The 21,157-nt window shown below is 34.2% G+C and overlaps 2 protein-coding genes across 3 annotated transcripts in view; both read left to right on the forward strand.

Moving 5' to 3' along the window:
• Positions 1-4,335: 4,335 nt before the first annotated feature.
• LOC111613211 (acetylcholine receptor subunit alpha-like) overlaps positions 4,336-21,157 on the forward strand; it is a 39,637-nt gene continuing 22,815 nt past the window's right edge. Inside the window, exons 1-5 of the mRNA XM_023354563.1 lie at positions 4,336-4,667; positions 4,741-4,785; positions 5,026-5,138; positions 6,196-6,731; positions 9,038-9,222. Of these exons, the coding sequence (XP_023210331.1) occupies positions 4,392-4,667; positions 4,741-4,785; positions 5,026-5,138; positions 6,196-6,731; positions 9,038-9,222 (1,155 nt within the window). The 5' untranslated portion in view covers positions 4,336-4,391. The remainder of the gene's footprint in view (positions 4,668-4,740; positions 4,786-5,025; positions 5,139-6,195; positions 6,732-9,037; positions 9,223-21,157) is intronic.
• LOC111613212 (neuronal acetylcholine receptor subunit alpha-10-like) overlaps positions 15,999-21,157 on the forward strand; it is a 17,498-nt gene continuing 12,339 nt past the window's right edge. The window contains exons 1-2 of one of the 2 annotated variants that reach the window (XM_023354565.1): positions 15,999-16,103; positions 17,327-17,862. In XM_023354565.1, coding sequence (XP_023210333.1) covers positions 16,045-16,103; positions 17,327-17,862 — 595 coding nt within the window. In that variant the 5' untranslated portion in view covers positions 15,999-16,044. The remainder of the gene's footprint in view (positions 16,104-17,326; positions 17,863-21,157) is intronic. The other variant, XM_023354564.1, reaches the window with a different exon arrangement.

The raw sequence follows: 21,157 nt of genomic DNA on the forward strand, positions 1-21,157 counted from the left end.
TTAAGCCCGTTAAGACCGGCGTTGCTCGGGCAAAAAGTAACGATAGCGAAGATTGAGATTATTACATTATAGCCAATCTTATCGGTTTTCACAGAATGCAAGAATTTGATATTAGTTCTATTCTAATTAGTCTGAAAACAGGGGGACCTTGTTTTCAAAGTAATTAGAAAATTTTAGATGGGTCTAAAAATATGTTCGATTTCTCGCAAAAACACAAAAAGCCGAATCTACGCCTGTTAAGCTTGCACATCACTTTCTCTTAACATTTCCATTGTTAACACTTCTTCCGTGGGGAAATGTTAACAATCTCTCCCCCGCGGAGGGAATTTCAAAAAAATCCCTTTTTAGTGTACATTCTCATGACGTACCCTAACTGTGTACCAAATTTCAACCTTTAACTCCTAACCGTTTGGGCTCTGCGCTTATTATTATAATCGACCCATCTCTATTATATATATAAATTAATTTAGTTCGCACGAAAGAGAAACCAATGGACAAAGTGAATTTGTACGAAAATCAAGACGAATTGGCTCCTCTTCAACGACTAACGAAAAACTAAAACTGGCATATTATTGCTCAAATTGTAGATAGAATATTGTTCATTTTTTACGTACTATTGCCAAGTTTCTATACCTAAAACAATATAAACTTGAATTTTGATAATTTTATTCAAATTCAAACATTGAAGAATATTAGATATAATAGTGTATGTATATTATTCAGTTTTCTTTATATTTAAATGCACGGAGAATTATAGTACAAACGGGTTAGATAGCCCAGACAATTAAGGCGTAAGTCTACTGCTTTGAATAACCGGAATCGAATCCGGTAGAGCAACCAGGGAATTTTTCGTAGGCTGTCTTGAATATGTCTAATCCTGTCCCAAGCCACGTGGCTGTCCTTATTGTAGGCATGGCCGGATCCACGATGAGCATGACTAAACTTTAATAACATCCGTAACTCGTCCGGAATGTCATGATTCATGAAAAACTCCATATTTTGCTAGCAGTCTCTAGCTGCCAACATTAGTAACCGTAACGGGAGTAATTGCATCGAAACACACAAGATGGCATTGTTTTACATGTGTAATTCATTAATTCCAGTATGTCTCCCATGCAATGAGTTATAACTAACATATTTCTGTATGTATACGTACACATACCAGGCACGTATTAACACGTAAATTAAAGTACCGTTTATATGTTTCGCATTTTCACATTTATTTTAAAAAGTCCTGGAATTACTACAATGTTCAATATTAACATAGAACTAACGACTGTTAGTTGATATACTAAAATTCAAAAATAAATTTACAAAAAGGTATATAATCATATTACTAGGACACCCGAGTCTTGACTATGCAACAATTACTTAGAAATTTATTACCGTTAATCAGATAAGATCTTTCGAAAAGATTAGATCTCGGAAGAAGAGTTGTAAATGGAATTCCGCTTATTATGTATTTGAATGTCTGGTCTAAATTATAATACTGTATTCCGAAAATTAACGATTTTATTAGCTGTTTTACATAAATACACATTTTAATAATATGTAACGTAAGGCGTTTGTATATACTGTATAGTCCTTTTCTCAAATACCTTGTGACCGTAGGGTCGGCACCTCTTTGGCGCCCTGTCAGGAGACCTGAATCTGACACCACTGAGTCTCTGGGGGACTCGGAAATCGCGACGTTACGTCTAAAGATTCGCGAGCGGTAGCGTGTGAGCGCTTGGATTCGGAGTAGAGGTGAGGAGAGAGACGCGGAAGTAACTTACTCGGACTCCATAGTAACAAATAAATAACAATTTTAATTAAGTCGAACTAAATACTATACAGAGATACTAAATACTATCGGCATGTTATTGGTCTTAACTATACTAGGCCGCGGAGAGAGAGAGTTTACAACCGAATCGCGGGTTGATAAATACCTTGTCGATGGACAGTTCTGTACCGTTGAATCTTGAATCAGAATCTTGTCCGTTCACTGGGGTGGAGGCACGGAGGAGTGTAGAGGCTTAATCCAGCACGAATGTTTTTCTCGGGTTTAATCCTGGTCGCGGTTTTAATTCGGTGTTACGGTTTTAATCCTGGGGCACGGTTTTAATGGTTTGGAGGACGACTTGGTTGGGCGGGCTTGAATGACGACTTCTGTAGAGGGACTTCGGATGACGACTGACCCCGGGATCGTTTTCTTTTCTCTTTTTTTTTCTCTTGGGTTTTTTCCATGAGGTCAGGTGATGGCCTTTAACGGTCGCACGTCCAATATGTCTTCTCCATCAAAAGTTCCTGGTGACACATCCCTGACTAACTTGATCCGACTCAACAAGGAACAAACTCCGTGGGAAATAAATTTTATGGCTTTTAGCCTAACTCGATAAAACGTTCGAATTTAACCGATTATATTTTCAAATAATTAAAATGTAAAATAACACTTTATTGTGGGTTTGTTCGTCCCTCACATCCTTATAACAGTTTGCTGTGACATCTGTGTACTTATGCTTGTAGATGAGTGAGCCATAATATAACTTGCACTATTGTGTTGTTTGTGTTTTTCTCTTCTATGTATATCTGTCTTTCGGGTGGTAGAGTGGACCTCTCATTAAATGTCTGGTGAATGTTTCAGTTTCTCATAACAATGAGAGAAATGCTAAAACGCTTTCGAAATACGAAACAATGTCCGCCATTAGTCTGGCTTTCTGGTCATTCCACCTTGCAGAAAAGCATTTATATGCTGTACTTCACTCATAAGAAAAGAGATAAAGCTGACAGAATAAGTACAGAGGCAATTAAATATCTTTTCTTGATCAAATAATACTGTAAATCTACAATAACTTATATACAATATTGTTAAATTATAGGAAATAATTTTCAAACTAAAAATTAATTGTACAACTGATAAAAACAACGAAAAGAAATTAGAATGTAGGAATACCAATGCAATCTAAAACGGATTGAGTGTACTTTATCAATGTACAGCTGTATGTAGGTGCTTAACAATAATCTACAGTCGACTCCACCCATAAATCGGGTTCATATAATGCGGATTCGTATATCGCGGCGAAAAAATTGCGACCGTATTCGTATAAAGACGCTAAAAGAGACTCGTAAAATGCGGTAAAACGTCATCGCCGACTCGTGTCGCGACAGGATTGGTCGAATCTGGACCAATAGTGGACGAGCAGCCGAACTACTTACACGCTACCGAGAGTTTAGGCGGGTAAGTTGAGTTTACTATCGTCTGTACATATTATAAATTAGGTACTGTAAGTCTAATACAGTACTGTAATTACAATACTGTACAGTACAGTACATTTCTTGTGAAAAAAACATTTATTCAATGGCCATAAAAATTATTTCTATTAATGATGTCTCCAAAGTTCAACAAATTGTTTGCAGAAAAATAACTTATCAGAAAACGCGCCGCCGTTTGGTGCGCTGCACCGCGACGAAAACATACTTGAGCAGTGGCGTCGTTGAACGGTTCCCACTAGCCGCTCATAGCGGTGACCAGACCCTAAACACTGGAAAGTTCGGTCGTGGGTTCGCGCCGCGATCGGACAGGCTGGCTGCAAGGAGTTTTCCGGATTTTCTCCTTGCCAATAACGACTGAATAGGAGGCCAGTTCCCCATAAAAGTCCTCCCGGAAGGCATTTCTTTCCCGCGCGCGCGTATAGGCGTTGTTACGGCTGGCTCTTCGGTCAATAAACACGTCTCTCGGAGAAAAAGCACATAACGCTGCAATCTCCATATGAACAAAGGGAGTTGATTACAAAGGATTGATTACAACGGTGCATACTCGGTAAGTAATCCTACATTTTTTTGTTTATAGCATGGTTTATACGGATTATTCCCAAAAAATTATACATGTTTTGGAAATGTTGAGTCAAATTAGTCTAGAATCGATTAATTTTATGGAAGAAAACCTTTCAAACAACCGTAGTCCGTAAACTGCACACGTGCCGGGCTATGATTGGCTCATGTATTTAAGGATTCCTACAACGTAAAATTCCTATAAAATGGAACGTAACTACCACGTTATAAGAGGGTCGACTATTCCTGAAAAGTGTAATAATTGTAATTTTTAAAACATATATAGTTTTTATTATAACCTAAGTTTTAGAAATGTTTTTAAATATTTGATTTATATGGTATAATAAGCCCTAATATACTATTTACAAGTCTTTTATTTATTTAAAAACAAATCTTTTAAATAGTATTAATATAAGGGCAAACAGTAGACTTATTAATAATAACCTATAAATTGTTAGGTTATTATTGCAGAATATCATTCAGATACTAGTACAACAGCACGCAGGTGATTGTAATCAAAGATACCATTATCGAGGGGTGTTTGTTGATTCCGTTCTCTGGATACTGTCTCACGTATAACAATGGCTGCGTATAAACTTTACACGGTGTTTCTATGTATTTTACCCTTCCTAGTGAAGGGAAATCTTAACGACAATTACCAGCATTTACTCGAAGGAATCGATTCTATTACAGAAATGGAATTAGAGGTATTTGGTAATGAAACGATTATGGATCATTATCGGAGGTTAAGACAACATTTAACAGCAGATTATGACGTTAATGCTCGCCCTGTTAAGTATAATACTAACGTCACAGAAGTTGATGTGCACATAGTTCCTTTCTCTATCATGAATGTGGTAAGATTTCTATTAATTTCGGTTTTGAAAATTGTATAAAATTAATTTAAATATTTAAATTTATGTTTTTCAGGATGAAGAGAAACAAACCATGGATTTCGATTGTATTATCATTCTAGTAAGTATATAAAATTTAACTAAATAAGTTCCGTTACTGTCAATAACATATAAATTACTGTATAATAAATTTCATTAAAATTACACTTTCAAAAACAATAAAGAATAATGTTATTTTGCTGTTTGCAAATTGGTAGAATTAATAATAATGTACATTAATTTTTACGTTATTAAAGGGATATTTAAAGGGGTGACTAGAATTATAACAAACTTAAATTTAAATTGTAAAATTTTAATTTAGCACTGGAGAGATATGCATTTGATTTGGAAAGAAAGAGAATTTAATAATATTTCAATGATAACTATGCCACCAAAATCTATTTGGAAACCAGATATTTACGAAATACATTACGGGTAAGTTAATTTTTCAAATCTATTATCCGTTTTTATTAATTTATTAAATTCTTTCAATTCTACTATATTTATTCATGAGCGTTGTAGAAATTGCATCTCAAGTTTTTGTGTAAAATCACTGAGCACTCGTTTGTGTCTCACTATAGGACTCGACATGTGAAATTTACCAGGTTTTCTTTACGAGTATAACACTTAAATCAGATCCAGTTTTCCATACAAAATACTCTGAAATGGATCCTTTGTCAGATCGGACGAGTCGCAATATTATTTCATTAATCTAATTTAACTCAATCGCCTTCGAAATGAGATTAATCTTCTAGGTAATCCAAAGTAACAGGTCAATACAAAATTGCGTTTTGATTACACCATCATAAACCCAGTTCTTCTTTTTTAACTCTCCCTCCTTGTGAGCTCTAAGAAACTTATCGTGGCCACAATAGGGCGACTATGTGTTGACGGACGAGATTCAACACGTCCAGACAAACCACCTGGTGATTTTCGACTGGCCGGATTCGATTCCGGGTCCTCCAAAAAGTAGGTTGACGACCTAATCCCTCAGCAATCTGGTCGGTTAAAGGTCTAGTTTGGATTCCAATTCATAATCCTAAGACAGATGTCAAGCTAGCATCTCTTAGGGTTTAGGGGTTTACTGAAGGATTAGTTTTTCTAGTAAATTCCACGTTTATAGCCTGAATCTTATATTTAACTCTCATTTTTCTGGTGACCTTTTACTGTTAACATAAATTAAATGTAAGAGAATATATACCATATAATTTGCATTTTCAAGATGATATTGACTATCAAACACAATATACATAAAAAAATTATTTGAACAATTCTGATTCCAGAATATTAGTTATTATAATGCTGAATTATATTTAACTTAATTACAGTGTATTATTAGTGTTCATGGTTATTTAACTTTCATTTCTTACGAATTTCTTCACGTATATGTTTAAATAAACCTTATTTAAATGGATATATTTATAGTTGTATTATTTCAGTATTTATCGTAATCATTAAATAATTAATTTCATTTTATTTTTAAATTCTACAGTGGACCACAAAGTTCCATTTCAGAAATTAATTCGACTGATGTTGAGGTTTACTCTGATGGAGACGTATTCTGGGCCATACCCACTTCATTAATTGGTAAATGTTATTTCAATTATGATGATTATCCATTGGATGTAGCAAAATGCAAAGTCAGTTTGGAAACTTGGACTAACAGAGGTAGTGATGTCAATTTGTTCATTCCTAATCCTGAACCGTATCTGGAATATTTTAACAACGGTAATCCTTATTGGAATATGAAAGACTGTCAGATAGATAAAAGAGACATGCAATACCTAAATAACTTTTATCCAATAGTAAAATTGACATTGTTACTTACAAGACGACAACCAATTGCACAATATCAGTTACAGTGGATAATTTCTGTTATTGTTGTATTATTGACTCTGTGTATGTTTTGGATTCCGGCAGACATCAGGCAGAAACTAACATTAGGATGTGTGGTGATGATAATATTAACCGTTAGTCTTGTTACTATCACATCAACTGTAAAAGTACCTCAAGTCGCTGAACTTATAGGTAAGATATTAATAATTTAATTAATATTGCGCCTAGAACAAAGTCTCTTTTGCAATTTAAAATATTTACAGAATTAACAATGTTCTAGTTGAATGTTTTTCAAATGCGGTCCAAGGCGCGCTGGTGTGCTCCAAAAGATAACTAAATTCTCCACAAATATCCTGAAAGTAGGCCTATATTTTAAAACTGAGAAACAATTTTTGCAAAATAGAAAGATCGTGGATATAAATAAATCCATGATAAATTAACAGTTAAATTAGATCTATAGAGCTTCAGTTAATATAGTACACAACTATATATAATTTAAGCTATATTAATATATTTTTAATTTTCTATATGAAGGGCACTGCACACTTTAACAACTGTTTTTCTGCATCATAAATAATGTTAAATACTACAGTTTATAGTAAGATTTATAAGCAGAATTTAGAAATTTGCACATGTTAAATAAAATCATTTGCGTATCCTGTAAAGGGTAGTTTCAAACCATCTTTAATAATTATAAAAACTAAATATATATATATTTTTGTGTATAATATATATATATTATATACAATTATTTACAAATACAAATTTTTAAGAAACAACTAATTACAAATTCTCAGCAGAACGATTTTGAGATGCAGCAGTCATCCACATCTTTTAGGTAAATTCATTATGAAGATTTAATATTTAATTATGATTTGAAAATCATGTTTATCATTGATTTTTATGAATTTTTCTGTTTACTGTTTTCTCCCTGTATGGATTAAGAGAGTTACTTTTCAAGCTCTTTGTGAATTCGGCAGGCATACGATGGAGGCTCAAGTTGTGTGGGACATTGCACCCGAAAATGACCTGCTCGGACTCGAACTATGAGCTATGGTTTAGAAAAAATTGACTTAATCATTGTAACTGCCGTCTCCGTACATACTTGAAAGCGTTTTTCTTCTAAAGTATCGGAGGTCGTAAATTTACGCGCACCCACCATTAATTAGCAACACGTTGCTCGGTTGGACATACAAAGCTTTTGCTGCTTTAGATATTGTTTAGTTGGCAATATGCAAACGAATAGAACTATAAAATCCTGTACAGTCTCTGCATAAAACGCGAAGTTAGAACTTACCTCAGACACTCTGAAGAAACAGGTTCTTTCGCGTTTGGATGCAGTAATGACAGGCTGACAATGACTACTTTCAGAAAAGTTCGATTTTGTTGTCGGATTGTCATAACCTGATATGTTCGTGGAAACTGCAGAAATGTGGAACGAGCGAAAAGGCCAATCTGTATTTCGACGAACTGCTAGCAAAAGGTTTATATTACATGGGTTCATACAAGAGAAAGAGAAAGTTTGGACAGAAGCTCAATAGCGGAAGGTGATTTTGTCTGACAAATCATCTTTGTCCTATATAGAAATTTAGGATGTACAGTCATTCGTCGGCCAAACAAAAGACTCACTCAAAACTGTGATGCAGGAAGTCAACTTTCCAAGCAAGGTTCAAATGTGAGGTTCAAGTTTTAGCATTTTGGCATTGGTGGTTCAGCTCTTTTCTGATGGGACTTTCAATCTTATCAGGCAATTCTTGAACAGCATTTACTGTCTTCCATAGCCCATCTTCGGCCGCAGAGAGGTGCGATCTTTCAGCGAGATCCCGCCAAGCCGCATATTGTGCGCTCCATTAGTGCTTGGCTTTCCCAAAATCAGGCCCAAGTTCTCATGATTCAAATTCGCTCTATCTCAGTCCGATCAAGGATCTTTCGCGTGTTCTCGAGAAACAGGTGCTGAAATGCAAATTGCAATAAGAGATCAGCTGAAAACGAATCTTTAAGAAGTATGGACCAACGTTCTACAAGTCATTTTCCGTGACTAGGTGAGGTGCCAACGTGTACGCTGCAAAGTGAAGATCCACAAAGTTGTAATTGTATGTGAATGCTGAGTGTGCAAAAACATATAGCTTACTAAATTTATTTTAGAGGAATAATGCTTTAAGGTGTGTATTGGAGACTCCTGTTACAAAAATTGAGCCAATGTTTTTGTAAGCCGTAGCTCAAGTAGTTTAATTTATTTACTAATTAAGCGAAGTTGCAAAGGAGTCCAGTTTTTTTTACCATTTATCACAATCACGAATGCAGTGCATGTATATTTATTGCTACGGAAAATAGAAATAGATCCATAGTAAGATATGTCTGATATCTGAAGAATAATTTACCAAAAAAATTTTAGTTTAATTCAATTTCATAAAAACTTTTGAAAATTTTTAGTGATTTACGATTCGAAATTATTTATTTTAGCTTCTAACATTTTAATTTAATGTTTATCGTTCTAGCTAAACCTATTCACAACACAATGTTCGTCGTCTTAGTGGCTATTGTATTCGAGGTCATCATCATTAATTTTCGATACATTCAAGACTATGAACCGCCCGAATTTATCCTCAACATATTTTCAGGAACCATTGCTAAATTATTAATAATTAATTCAGTTCGCACGGAAGAGAAACCAATGGACAAAGTGAATTTGTACGAAAATCAAGACGAATTGGCTCCTCTTCAACGACTAACGAAAAACGAAAACTGGCAAATAATTGCTCAAATTGTAGATAGAATATTGTTCATTTTTTACGTTCTATTGCTTAGTTCTATACCTAAAACAATATAAATTTAAATTTTAAGTGTTTTCTTCTAATTTACACATAGATGATTATTAGGAATGTTCTTTTAATTGCAAAATATGTTTTATTAAGTTTATTGTATGCTTATGTATGTAGTTAATAATATGTCATTACTAAATATCTGAAAGAAACGTTACTGTCAATTGTTTTGACATGCGGATTCGAGTCCAACTAGGATGCCCATGACTTTTTATGGTTAATAAAGTTGCGACACAGTTTCACTTCCTTGTAACTTAGTTATGTAATTAGAAAATATGAACAAAACAGCGCTAAAATCTATCCTTAAAACAACTAGCAGCCATTTTTTTCATCAACGAGCGAATGCCAGTTTCCTGTAGAGGTATACACAAATAATTATGCACCATTAATAAATATATTAACCTACTTTTTATCAGCATTTACAATTTTTTGAATAAAATTCATCTCTATCCTTAATATTAAGTTTTTTATCATTTTATGTTAATTAATAATATAAAAGTTATTATTTTATAACATCTCGTGACGTCATGTTGCCGGGAATGTTTCGCAACTTGTTGCTGTATTTTTTTGTTTTTAAGAAACAATAAGACGTTTGCACAGTTAAAAAAACGAACCTGTCCATGTACTTTTTTCCTTTTTTTACTTTTTCGGGTTAAGAAATCTCAAAACGTCAACTACCGGAGAATTTGATACTATTCAACTACCGTGTTATAAAGTAAAAGTATATTAAATTGATAATGAAATTGTATTTTTCTTTTTTGAGATTAAATTAAGCTTATTGTTTGCATTTGTAGTCCTACAGGAAAATCACGAGATTAAAAATGAAGGCCTTTAAAACGTTAGACACACCGAAAATACATTTTTAAAACTAAAAATTGCTATCTTCGCCTACGTTTTGTACCAATGTCGGATAGACACAACAGTTAAACACAGTATTTGACTTTATTTATGTTCTTTAGTCGTATAATTACTAATTTATTTCTTAGCGGGTAGCTACATTCACATTTTTTTCAAAAGTTGTCGGTCTTAAATTCTAAATCTCTAGTACTCGGTGCTAAATTAGGTTCGTATCCAAAAGTTTATCGTAAAATTAATCAGGGAGGTATCGCCATCGTAATATCCAGTATTAAATAATACAGTCGGACTCATTCGCTCATTTATTCAGACTCTGGTTCCCATCTTCAATGTCTGTCAGTTACCAACCGGTGGATAACACCTCCGAACATACACTTGTCTGTATTTTCTTTGCATGACTAAATAGCACTATCCGTATAAGTTTCAGCATTGTTTTTCAAACATCCCTTATATCGGTAGCCAGAAACTTTCACAGGAAAGCTTCTATAAATTGTAGTGTGTACTAGTATATCTATTGTACCACATCCAATTTAGCCATTNGGGGGGCATGATTTTGTTCACCCCGTTTGAAGCCCAATAATTTCTGTGGTCAGAGTGGTCAGAATCGGAGTCAGATGGTTTAATACAGGAGTTAGTTATTTAGCGTTAAAGTTGTTGAACTAAATCGTGTCCCCGTATACATTCTAACATTTTAGGCCAGAACATCTTAATGGGTTTTACTGTACTATTATAAAATGGTTAAAAAGCTTACTTTGAAGTTAGAGACGAGTTTTATTTTATTTTTTTCTAATTTTAAATGCTAATAACGAGTAAAATATTCATTAAGAGGTATGACACATGACCACTTTTAGGTCTTCACCCTGTCGACCTTTAATTAAGAACAAAAATTTAATAGTATTAATGCCCCTTTATACGCAAGCTACAGTGCCACATTTCGTTTCTTAAACTTTACCCATTCTGAGATATTGTTTAATATCTCAGAAAGAAAATAAAGAAATTAAACAAATTAGATGCCAACACACACGCGCGCGAATTTTTTCTTTTACTGTCTTTTTTGAGGGGTTCGGGAGGTCTCCAAACGTGTAGATTTGCAAAAAAATAAAACTTGGAGGGTCAAATTTGACACGATTCCAATACTTTTCCATTTTATATACATAAGAAGTTGGTAATTAAAAAGGAGTCGGAGTCGGCGAACTTTTTGACGACTCCGACTCCGGCTAAAACACCAAAACTCCACGACTCCGACTCCGACTCCACAGCCCTGGAATTTTCTGTTGGATTGTCATAACCTGATATGTTGGTGGAAGCTGCAGAAATGTGGAACGAACGAAAAGGTCAATCTTATCTCGACGAACTGCTAGCTAAAGGTTTACATTATATGGGTTACGGTTCGTACAAGAGAAAGCGAAAGCCCATTTTGACGCCAGTGCAGCAAAAGAAGAGGTTTGCATGGAGTAAGGATCACCTGTCTTGGACAGAAGCTCAATAGCGGTTTCGGGATAAATCGTCTGGACGTACGATTTCCCGCGCTTTTCCTGGTTTTGAACGATTAACGGCGGTCGTCACGGAAACGTGGATCAGGCGATGTTGGTAGTTTTGGAACTCGACCGCGGATTGGCTAGAAAACTTCGTACGACCAGCGGACGTCCGATAGCGCTACTAAACGCTGATTGGTGGAATTAAATTCGTCTCAATCCGTATAAAAGGATTGAGATTAGGCGGGAAGTTTAGTTCGCCAAAGACATATTCAGGCAACTCAAGTTTGATTAGCTTCGCATAAAAAGGTTGTTTCGTCTCGCTGTGCGGTAACTAACGTCTGAAGGAATACGTTGCAAGGAGTCCTTTTCGACGGACCTGTTGTGGTGGTTTAATTGACGTTTGAACTTTGCTATATCTGAATTATTGTAATTGTTTTATTTTTGTAACGTCATAACTGTATGTAAGTTTTAATCGTTAATATAAACGTTTGTGAATTGTGAACAAGTGGTTTGTGAACTTGACTAGCAAAAGATTATTTTGTCTCACAAATCATCTTTGCCCTATGTAGAAATTTAGGACGTACAGTCATCCAGTCGGCAGGACAAAAGACTCGCTCAAAACAGAAGCAAAAAGTCAACTTTCCAAGCACGGTTCAAGTTTTAGCATTCTGGCATTGGTGGTTTGGCTCCTTTCTGATGGGACTGCCAATCTTATCAGGCAATTCTTGAACAACATTTACTGTCGTCCATAGCCCATCTTCGGCCGCATAGAGGTACGATTTTTCAGCGAAATCCCGCCAAGCCGCATACTGTGCGCTCCATTAGTGCTTGGCTTTCCCAAAATACTGCCCAAGTTCTCATGATTCAAATTCGCTCTATCTCAGTCCGATCAACGATCTTTCGCGTGTTCTCGAGAAACAGGTGCTGTAATGCAAATCGGAATTAGAAATCAACTGAAAACGATTCTTCAAGAAACATGGACCAACATTCTACAAGATGTTTTCCGTGACTAGGCGAGATGCCAACGTGTACGCTGCAAAGTGAAGATCCACGAAGTGGTAATTGCATGTGAATGCTGAGTGTGCATAAATTTATGGTCTCCTAAATTTATTTTAGAGGAATAATGATTTCAGGTGTGTATTGGAGACTCCTGTTACAAAAATTGAGCCAATTTTTTTGTAAGCCGTAGCTCAAGTAGTTTAATTTATTTACTAATTAAACGAAGTTGCAAAGGAGTCCAGTTTTCTTACCATTTATCACAATCACGAATGCAGTGCGTGTATATTTATTGCCACTGAAAATAGAAATAGATCCACAGTAAGATATGTCTGATATCTGAAGAATAATTTACCAAAAAAATTTTAGTTTAATTCAATTTCATAAAAACTTTTGAAAATTTTTAGTGATTTATGATTCGAAATTATTTATTTTAGCTTCTAACATTTTAATTTAATGTTTATCGTTCTAGCTAAACCTATTCACAACACAATGTTCGTCGTCTTAGTGGCTATTGTATTCGAGGTCATCATCATTAATTTTCGATACATTCAAGACTATGAACCGCCCGAATTTATCCTCAACATATTTTCAGGAACCATTGCTAAATTATTAATAATTAATTCAGTTCGCACGGAAGAGAAACCAATGGACAAAATGAATTTGTACGAAAATCAAGACGAATTGGCTCCTCTTCAACGACTAACGAAAAACGAAAACTGGCAAATAATTGCTCAAATTCTGGATAGAATATTGTTCATTTTTTATGTACTATTACTATGTTCTATACCTAAAACAATATAAACTTGAATTTTGATGACTTTATTCAAATTCAAACATTGAAGAATATTAAATATAATAGTGTGTGTATACTATTCAGTTTTCTTTAGTTTTAAATTCACAGAAAATTATAATACAAACGGGTCAGATGGCCCAGACAATTAAAGAGTAAGTTTACTGCTTTGAATAACCGGAATCGAATCTGGTAGAGCAACCAGGGAATTTTTCGTAGGTTGTTTTTCTTAAAAATGCCTAATCCCGTCCCAAGCCACCTGGCTGCCCCTATTGTAGGCATGGTGAAATTCATGATGAGCATGACTAATAACTCATCCATATTTTGCTAGATATGGAGTTTTCCATGATCCATGAAAAACTCCATATTTTGCTAGCAGTCTCTAGCGGCCAACATTAGTAAATGTAACGAGAGTAATTGCACCGAAACACACAATATGGCAATGTTTTACATGTGTCATTCATGAATTCCAGTATGTCTCCCATGCAATGAGTTACAACTAACATATCCTTGTATGAATACGTACACATACCAGGCACACACACGTAAATTAAAGTATCGTTTATATGTTTCGCATTTTCACATTTATTTTAAAAAGTCCTGGAATTATTACAATGTTCAATATTAACATAGAACTAAAGACTGTTAGTTTATATACGAAAATTCAAAAATAAATTTATAAAAAAGTACAATTATAATCATATTACTAGGGCACCCGAGTCTTGACTATGCAACAATTACTTAGAAATTTATTACCCTTAATCAGATATGATCTTCCGAAAAGATTAGAGTTTCTCGAAAGAAGAGTTGTAAATGGAATGCCGCTTATTATGTATTTGAATGTCTGGTCTAAATTATAATGTTGTATTCAGAAAATTAATGATTTTATTAGCTGTTTTACATAAATACACATTTTAATAATATGTAACGTAACGCGTTTGTATATACAGTACTGTATACTCTTGTGTATACTGTATATACGTTTCCAAAATGCCTTATAACAGTTTGCTGTGATATCTGTGTACTTATGCATGTAGATGAGTGAGCCATAATATAACTTGCAGTACTGTGTTGTTTGTGTTTTTCTGTTCTACAAACATGTATTATGGAGATTATTAAGGATTAAGGAGAGGTCCACTCTACCATCCGTCTTTCGGATGGTAGAGTGGACCTCTCCTTAAAAGTCTGGTGGATTTTCCAGTTTCTCATAACAATGAGAGAAATTCTAAAACGCTTTGGAAATACGAAACAATGTCCGCCATTATTCTGGCTTTCTGATCATTCCACCTGGCAGAAAAGCATTTATATGATGTACTTCAGTCATAAGAAAAGAGATCAAGCTGACAGAACCAATACAGAGTCAATTAAAAATCTTTTCTTGATCAAATAATACTGTAAATCTATAATAACTTATATACAATATTGTTAAATTATAGGAACTAAATTTTCAAACCAAGAATTAATTGTACAACAGATGAAAACAGCAAAAAGAAATTTGAATGTAGGCCTAATTGAGTTTACTTTATCAATGTACAGCTGTAGGTGGTTAATCTACCTGAAAAATGTAATAATTGTAATTTTTAAAATATATAGTCTTTATTATAATTGAAGTTTTAGAAATGTTTTAAATATTTGATATCTATGGTATAATAAGCCCTAATATACTATTTACAAGTGTTTTATTTATGTACAAACAATTATTTTAAATAGTATTAATGTAAGGACAAACAGCAGACATTTTAATAATAACCTATAAATTGTTAGGGCAGAATATCATTCAGATACTAGTACAACAGTACGCAGGTGATTGTCATCAAAGATACCATTATCGAGGGGTGTTTGTTGATTCTGTTTTCTGGATTCAATCTGACGTATAACAATGGCTGCGTATAAACTTTACACGATGTTTCTGTGTATTTTACCCTTCCTAGCGAAGGGAAATCTTAACGACGGTTATCAGCATTTACTCGAAGAAATTGATACTGTTACAGAAATGGAATTAGAGGTATTTGGTAATGAAACGATTATGGATCATTATCGAAGGTTAAGACAACATTTAACAGCAGATTATGACGTTAATGCTCGCCCTGTTAAGTACAACACTAACGTCACAGAAGTTCATGTGTTTATAGATCCTTTATCTATCATGAACGTGGTAAGATTTCTATTTGTTTCGGTTTGGATAATTGTATAAAATTCATTTAAATATTTACATTTATGTTTTCAGGATGAAGAGAAACAAACCATGGATTTAGACTGTATTATCGTTCTAGTAAGTTTATAAAATTTAACTAAATAAGTTCTGTTACTGTCAATAACATATAAATTATAATAAATTTCATTAAAATTACACTTTCAAAAACAATAAAGAATAATGTTATTTTGCTGTTTGCAAATTGGTAGAATTAATAATAATGTTCATAAAATTTTATGTTATTAAAAGGATATTTAAAAGGGTGAGTAGAATTATAACAAACTTAAATTTAAATTATAAAATTTTAATTTAGCACTGGAGAGATAAACATTTGATTTGGAAAGAAAGAGAATTTAATAATATTTCAATGATAACTATGCCACCAAAATCTATTTGGAAACCAGATATTTACGAAATACATTACGGGTAAGTTAATTTTTCAAATCTATTATCCGTTTTTATTAATTTATTAAATTCTTTCAATTCTACTATATTTATTCATGAGCGTTGTAGAAATTGCATCTCAAGTTTTTGTGTAAAATCACTGAGCACTCGTTTGTGTCTCACTATAGGACTCGACATGTGAAATTTACCAGGTTTTCTTTACGAGTATAACACTTAAATCAGATCCAGTTTTCCATACAAAATACTCTGAAATGGATCCTTTGTCAGATCGGACGAGTCGCAATATTATTTCATTAATCTAATTTAACTCAATCGCCTTCGAAATGAGATTAATCTTCTAGGTAATCCAAAGTAACAGGTCAATACAAAATTGCGTTTTGATTACATCATCAGAAACCCAGTTTTTCCTTTTTTAACTCTCCCTCCTTTTGGGCTCTAAGAAACTTATCGTGGCCACAATAGGGCGAGTATGTGTTGACGGATGAAACCCAACACGTCCAGACAAACCACCTGGTGATTTTCGACTGGCAGGATTCGATTCCGGGTCCTCTAAAAAGTAGGTTGACGACCTAATCCCGCAGCAATCTGGTCGGTTAAAGGTCTAGTTTTAATTACAATTCATAATCCTAAGACAGATGTCAAGCTAGCATCTGTCTTAGGATTATGGAGTTTACTACAGGAATAGTTTTTGTAGTAAACTCTACGTTTATAGCCTGGATCTTATATTTAACTCTAATTTTTGTAGTGACCTTTTAGTGTTAACATAAATTAAATGTAGGAGAATATATACCATGTAATTTGCATTTTCAAGATGATATTGACTATTAAACACAATATACATAAAAAAATTATTTGAACAATTCTGATGTCAGAAGATTAGTTATTATAATGCTGAATTATATTTAAACTTCTTAATTTAATTACAGTGTATTAATTAGTGTTCATGGTTATTTAACTTTCATTTCTTACGAATTTCTTCACGTATAGCACACTTTAACAACTGTTTTTCTGCATCATAAATAATGTTAAATACTACAGTTTATAGAAAGAAGAAATTCTAAAACGCTTTGGAAATACGAAACAATGTCCGCCATTATTCTGGCTTTCTGATCATTCCACCTGGCAGAAAAGCATTTATATGATGTACTTCAGTCATAAGAAAAGAGATCAAGCTGACAGAACCAATACAGAGTCAATTAAAAATCTTTNAATAATTAATTTCATTTTGTTTTTAAATTCTACAGTGGACCACAAAGTTCCATTTCAGAAATTAATTCGACTGATGTTGAGGTTTACTCTGATGGAGTAGTATGGTGGGCCATACCCACTTCATTAATTGGTAAATGTTATTTCAATTATGATGATTATCCATTGGATGCAGCAAAATGCAAAGTCAGTTTGGAAACTTGGACTAACAGAGGTAGTGATGTCTATTTGTTCGCTCCTGATCCTGAACCGTATCTGGAATATTTTAACAACGGTAATCCTTATTGGAATATGAATGACTGTCAGCTAGATAAAAGAGACATGCAATACCAAAATAACTTTTATCCAATAGTAGAATTGTCAATGTTACTTACAAGACGACAACCAATTGCACAATATCAGTTACAGTGGATAATTTCTGTTATTGTTGTATTATTGACTCTGTGTATGTTTTGGATTCCGGCAGACATCAGGCAGAAACTAACATTAGGATGTGTGGTGATGATAATATTAACCGTTAGCCTTGTTACTATCACATCAACTGTAAAAGTACCTCAAGTCGCTGAACTTATAGGTAAGATATTAATAATTTAATTAATATTGCGCCTAGAACAATGCCTCTTTTGCAATTTAAAATATTTATAGAATTAACAATGTTCTAGTTCAATGCTTTTCAAATATGGTCCAAGGCGCGCTGGTGTGCTCCAAAAGTTAACTAAATTCTTTACAAATATCCTGCAAGTATATTTTAAAACTGAGAAACAATTTTTGCAAAATAGAAAGATCGTGGATATAAATAAATCCATGATAAATTAACAGTTAAATTAGATCTATAGAGCTTCAGTTGATATAGTACACAACTATTTTATAATTTAAGCTATATTAATATATTTTTAATTTTCTATATGAAGGGCACTGCACACTTTAACAACTGTTTTTCTGCATCATAAATAATGTTAAATACTACAGTTTATAGTAAGATTTATAAGCAGAATTTAGAAATTTGCACATCTTAAATAAAATCATTTGCGTATCCTGCAAAGTGTAGTTTTCAAATCATCTTTAATAATTATAAAAATTAAATATAAATATATTTTTGTTTATAATATATATATTATATACAATTATTTACAAATACAAATTTTTAAGAAACAACTAATTACAAATTCTCAGCAGAACGATTTTGAGATGCAGCAGTCATCCACATCTTTTAGGTAAATTCATTATGAAGATTTAATATTTAATTATGATTTGAAAATCATGTTTATCATTGATTTTTATGAATTTTTCTGTTTACTGTTTTCTCCCTGTATGGATTAAGAGAGTTACTTTTCAAGCTCTTTGTGAATTCGGCAGGCATACGATGGAGGCTCAAGAGTTGTGTGGGACATTGCACCCGAAAATGACCTGCTCGGACTCGAACTATGAGCTATGGTTTAGAAAAAATTGACTTAATCATTGTAACTGGCGTCTCCGTACATACTTGAAATCATTTTTCTTCTAAAATATCGGAGGCCGTAAATTTACGCACACCCACCATTAATTAGCAACACGTTGCTCGGCTGGACATGCAAAGCTTTTGCTGCTTTAAATATTGTTTACTTTGCAATATGCAAACGAATGGAACTATAAAATCCTGTACAGTCTCTGCATTGTTCAAAACGCGAAGTTATAACCTACCTCAGACACTGAAGAAACCGATTCTTTCGCACTTGGATGCAGTAATGACAGACTGACAACGATTACTTTCAGGAAAGATCGAATTTTCCAGGGCTTTGGAGTCGCGTAAAAATCTACCGACTCCAACTCCGACTTTTTCTTATTATCCGACTTCGACCAGGGGCGGATTTGTTACCGAAAGAAACTCGGAAATTCTGATGTTATCACGTGACCTCAGAATAAAAGATTCAATACATAGAGTTCTAATAAAGATAGAGCGTAGAAACTTTTTATTCCAAAGCTAAAAGACTTCTAATTTAATTTTAAAAAATATATTTTTTACTTAAATAATTTGTAACCCATCTCCACCAACACAAAAATTAGACATTATAACGCGGTGATAAAACCTCGAGCACTTTATGCAGCGGAAGGTATTGCTACTCTTAAAATGGGGAAAATAGAAAATACGGAGAAAAAAGAGAGGAAAATCCTTCGAAAACTTCTGGAGCCGAAAACAGATGAACGTGGTAACTACGGGCTAAGGAGCAATAAAGAGCTCTGTCAAAAAAATCCCGAGACTCTCGGATACAATTCGGAGAAGGCGAGTAAGCTTCTTTGGACATATAAAGAAAATGGGGGAAAATAGGCTAACAAAGCTAATTTTTACGTATTTCGACAACCAAAAGAATAAGAATCAATGGACTAATGACACTCAAAAAGACGCGGCAGAAATGGGCATATCTGAAGATATCCAGAACAGGGAAAGGTTTAGAAATAAAGAACTTCGAGGGTTTTCAGAAAAAGGAAACTAACAGACGTGGAAAAATCTTCACTCGGGAGCAAAGACAACGGCGGAGCGAGAGAATGAAGAGGTATTGGAAAGAAAGGAAGAAGAACAAAGGGAAGGGAAGAGGGAAGAGCGAGTCGTAATTAGTTGTTTGTACGTGGTCCAAAGATGGCCGGAATCGACGCGAAAAGAAGAATTCGTAACCGAAAGTTTCGTCGACTCATTAAGTTATTAAAATAAAAATAATATTTTTTTCGCAATAAATAAGTACAAACCAATTATTATCGAAGTTTATTGCGAGTTATAAAGAAAATAATGTACCGTACAGTACAGTGGTGCCTCGTATAACGTACTTAATCCGTTCCGGGTGTACGTCCGTTAAGTGAAAAGTCCGTTATACGAAACGCATTTTCCCATAGAAATACGTGTTAAAACATGTAATTCGTTTCGCGACATAAAATAACCGTACCATAAAAAAAATTAAAATGGAGCAGTCACCAATTATGCCGGGTGGTCAGATGTTGCGAGGATGAAGTGGAGGAACACTTTCTTTACACATTCATACAGATACAGACTTTTTACACATCGCAGCGGGTCTCTTTTTATCGTTTTTTAATCGGAGTCAGATTCAGGAGAGGTTACCGGAGCTTGCGGGATCATCTCCTGTCGTTCCATTCTTTGTTTTTTGGCAGCTGGCTTCTTGAAAAACACGTCCAAGGTGGTCTGTTTCTCTCTCTTCTTCAATACCTGTCGGAAATGACGGGCAAGGGTGTCATTGTAGAGGTCATTGATCCTGTTGGCCTCGGCTCTGTTTGGATAATGAGTGTTGGTAAACTCCCGAACCTCTCCCCATTTGACAATGAACTTTTTGTCAACTTTCACTTTTTCTGATGATGTCTCGCTTTGTTTCGATTGAAATCATCTTTCTGTTTTTTAGCAGCCACGATTTGCGCAACACTCGAATAAATGTAAATACCCTGCACAGAGGCGATGTACGAAATAAACAAGGGAGCGAGCCGAATTCCAACGGGCGATCTTTACTAGAGATATATTAATAATATATTCTAATAATAGACTACTAATATATATCTATATATAAAAATGGACGTGTGTGTCCGTATATTTCACTTTTCCGCCAAAACTACACATCGCACGTGAATGGTGTTTGCATGTGGTAGTAGCCCCAAGTCTCCATTCGTGCATAGGGGTGGTTGCATCTCGATAGCTATAAGGGTGCGGGAGATATGGGGTTGAAAGTGGTTGAAAGTGGCTTTCTATTTCGAATGTTTTGTTCGAATTTGTTCGAATTAAATTCGAACATAAAATTCGAATATTGGTTCGATTATAGAACGATTGTAAACGTTCCAGAAACGTTGAAAATAGTTCGTTTGACTAAACGTAAAAATTCTCTAATTAGTCTGGA

The sequence above is a fragment of the Centruroides sculpturatus genome, unplaced genomic scaffold (genome assembly GCF_000671375.1).
Source record: "Centruroides sculpturatus isolate CEXI.00-Female unplaced genomic scaffold, Cexi_2.0 scaffold1804, whole genome shotgun sequence".
Taxonomy (NCBI): domain Eukaryota; kingdom Metazoa; phylum Arthropoda; class Arachnida; order Scorpiones; family Buthidae; genus Centruroides; species Centruroides sculpturatus.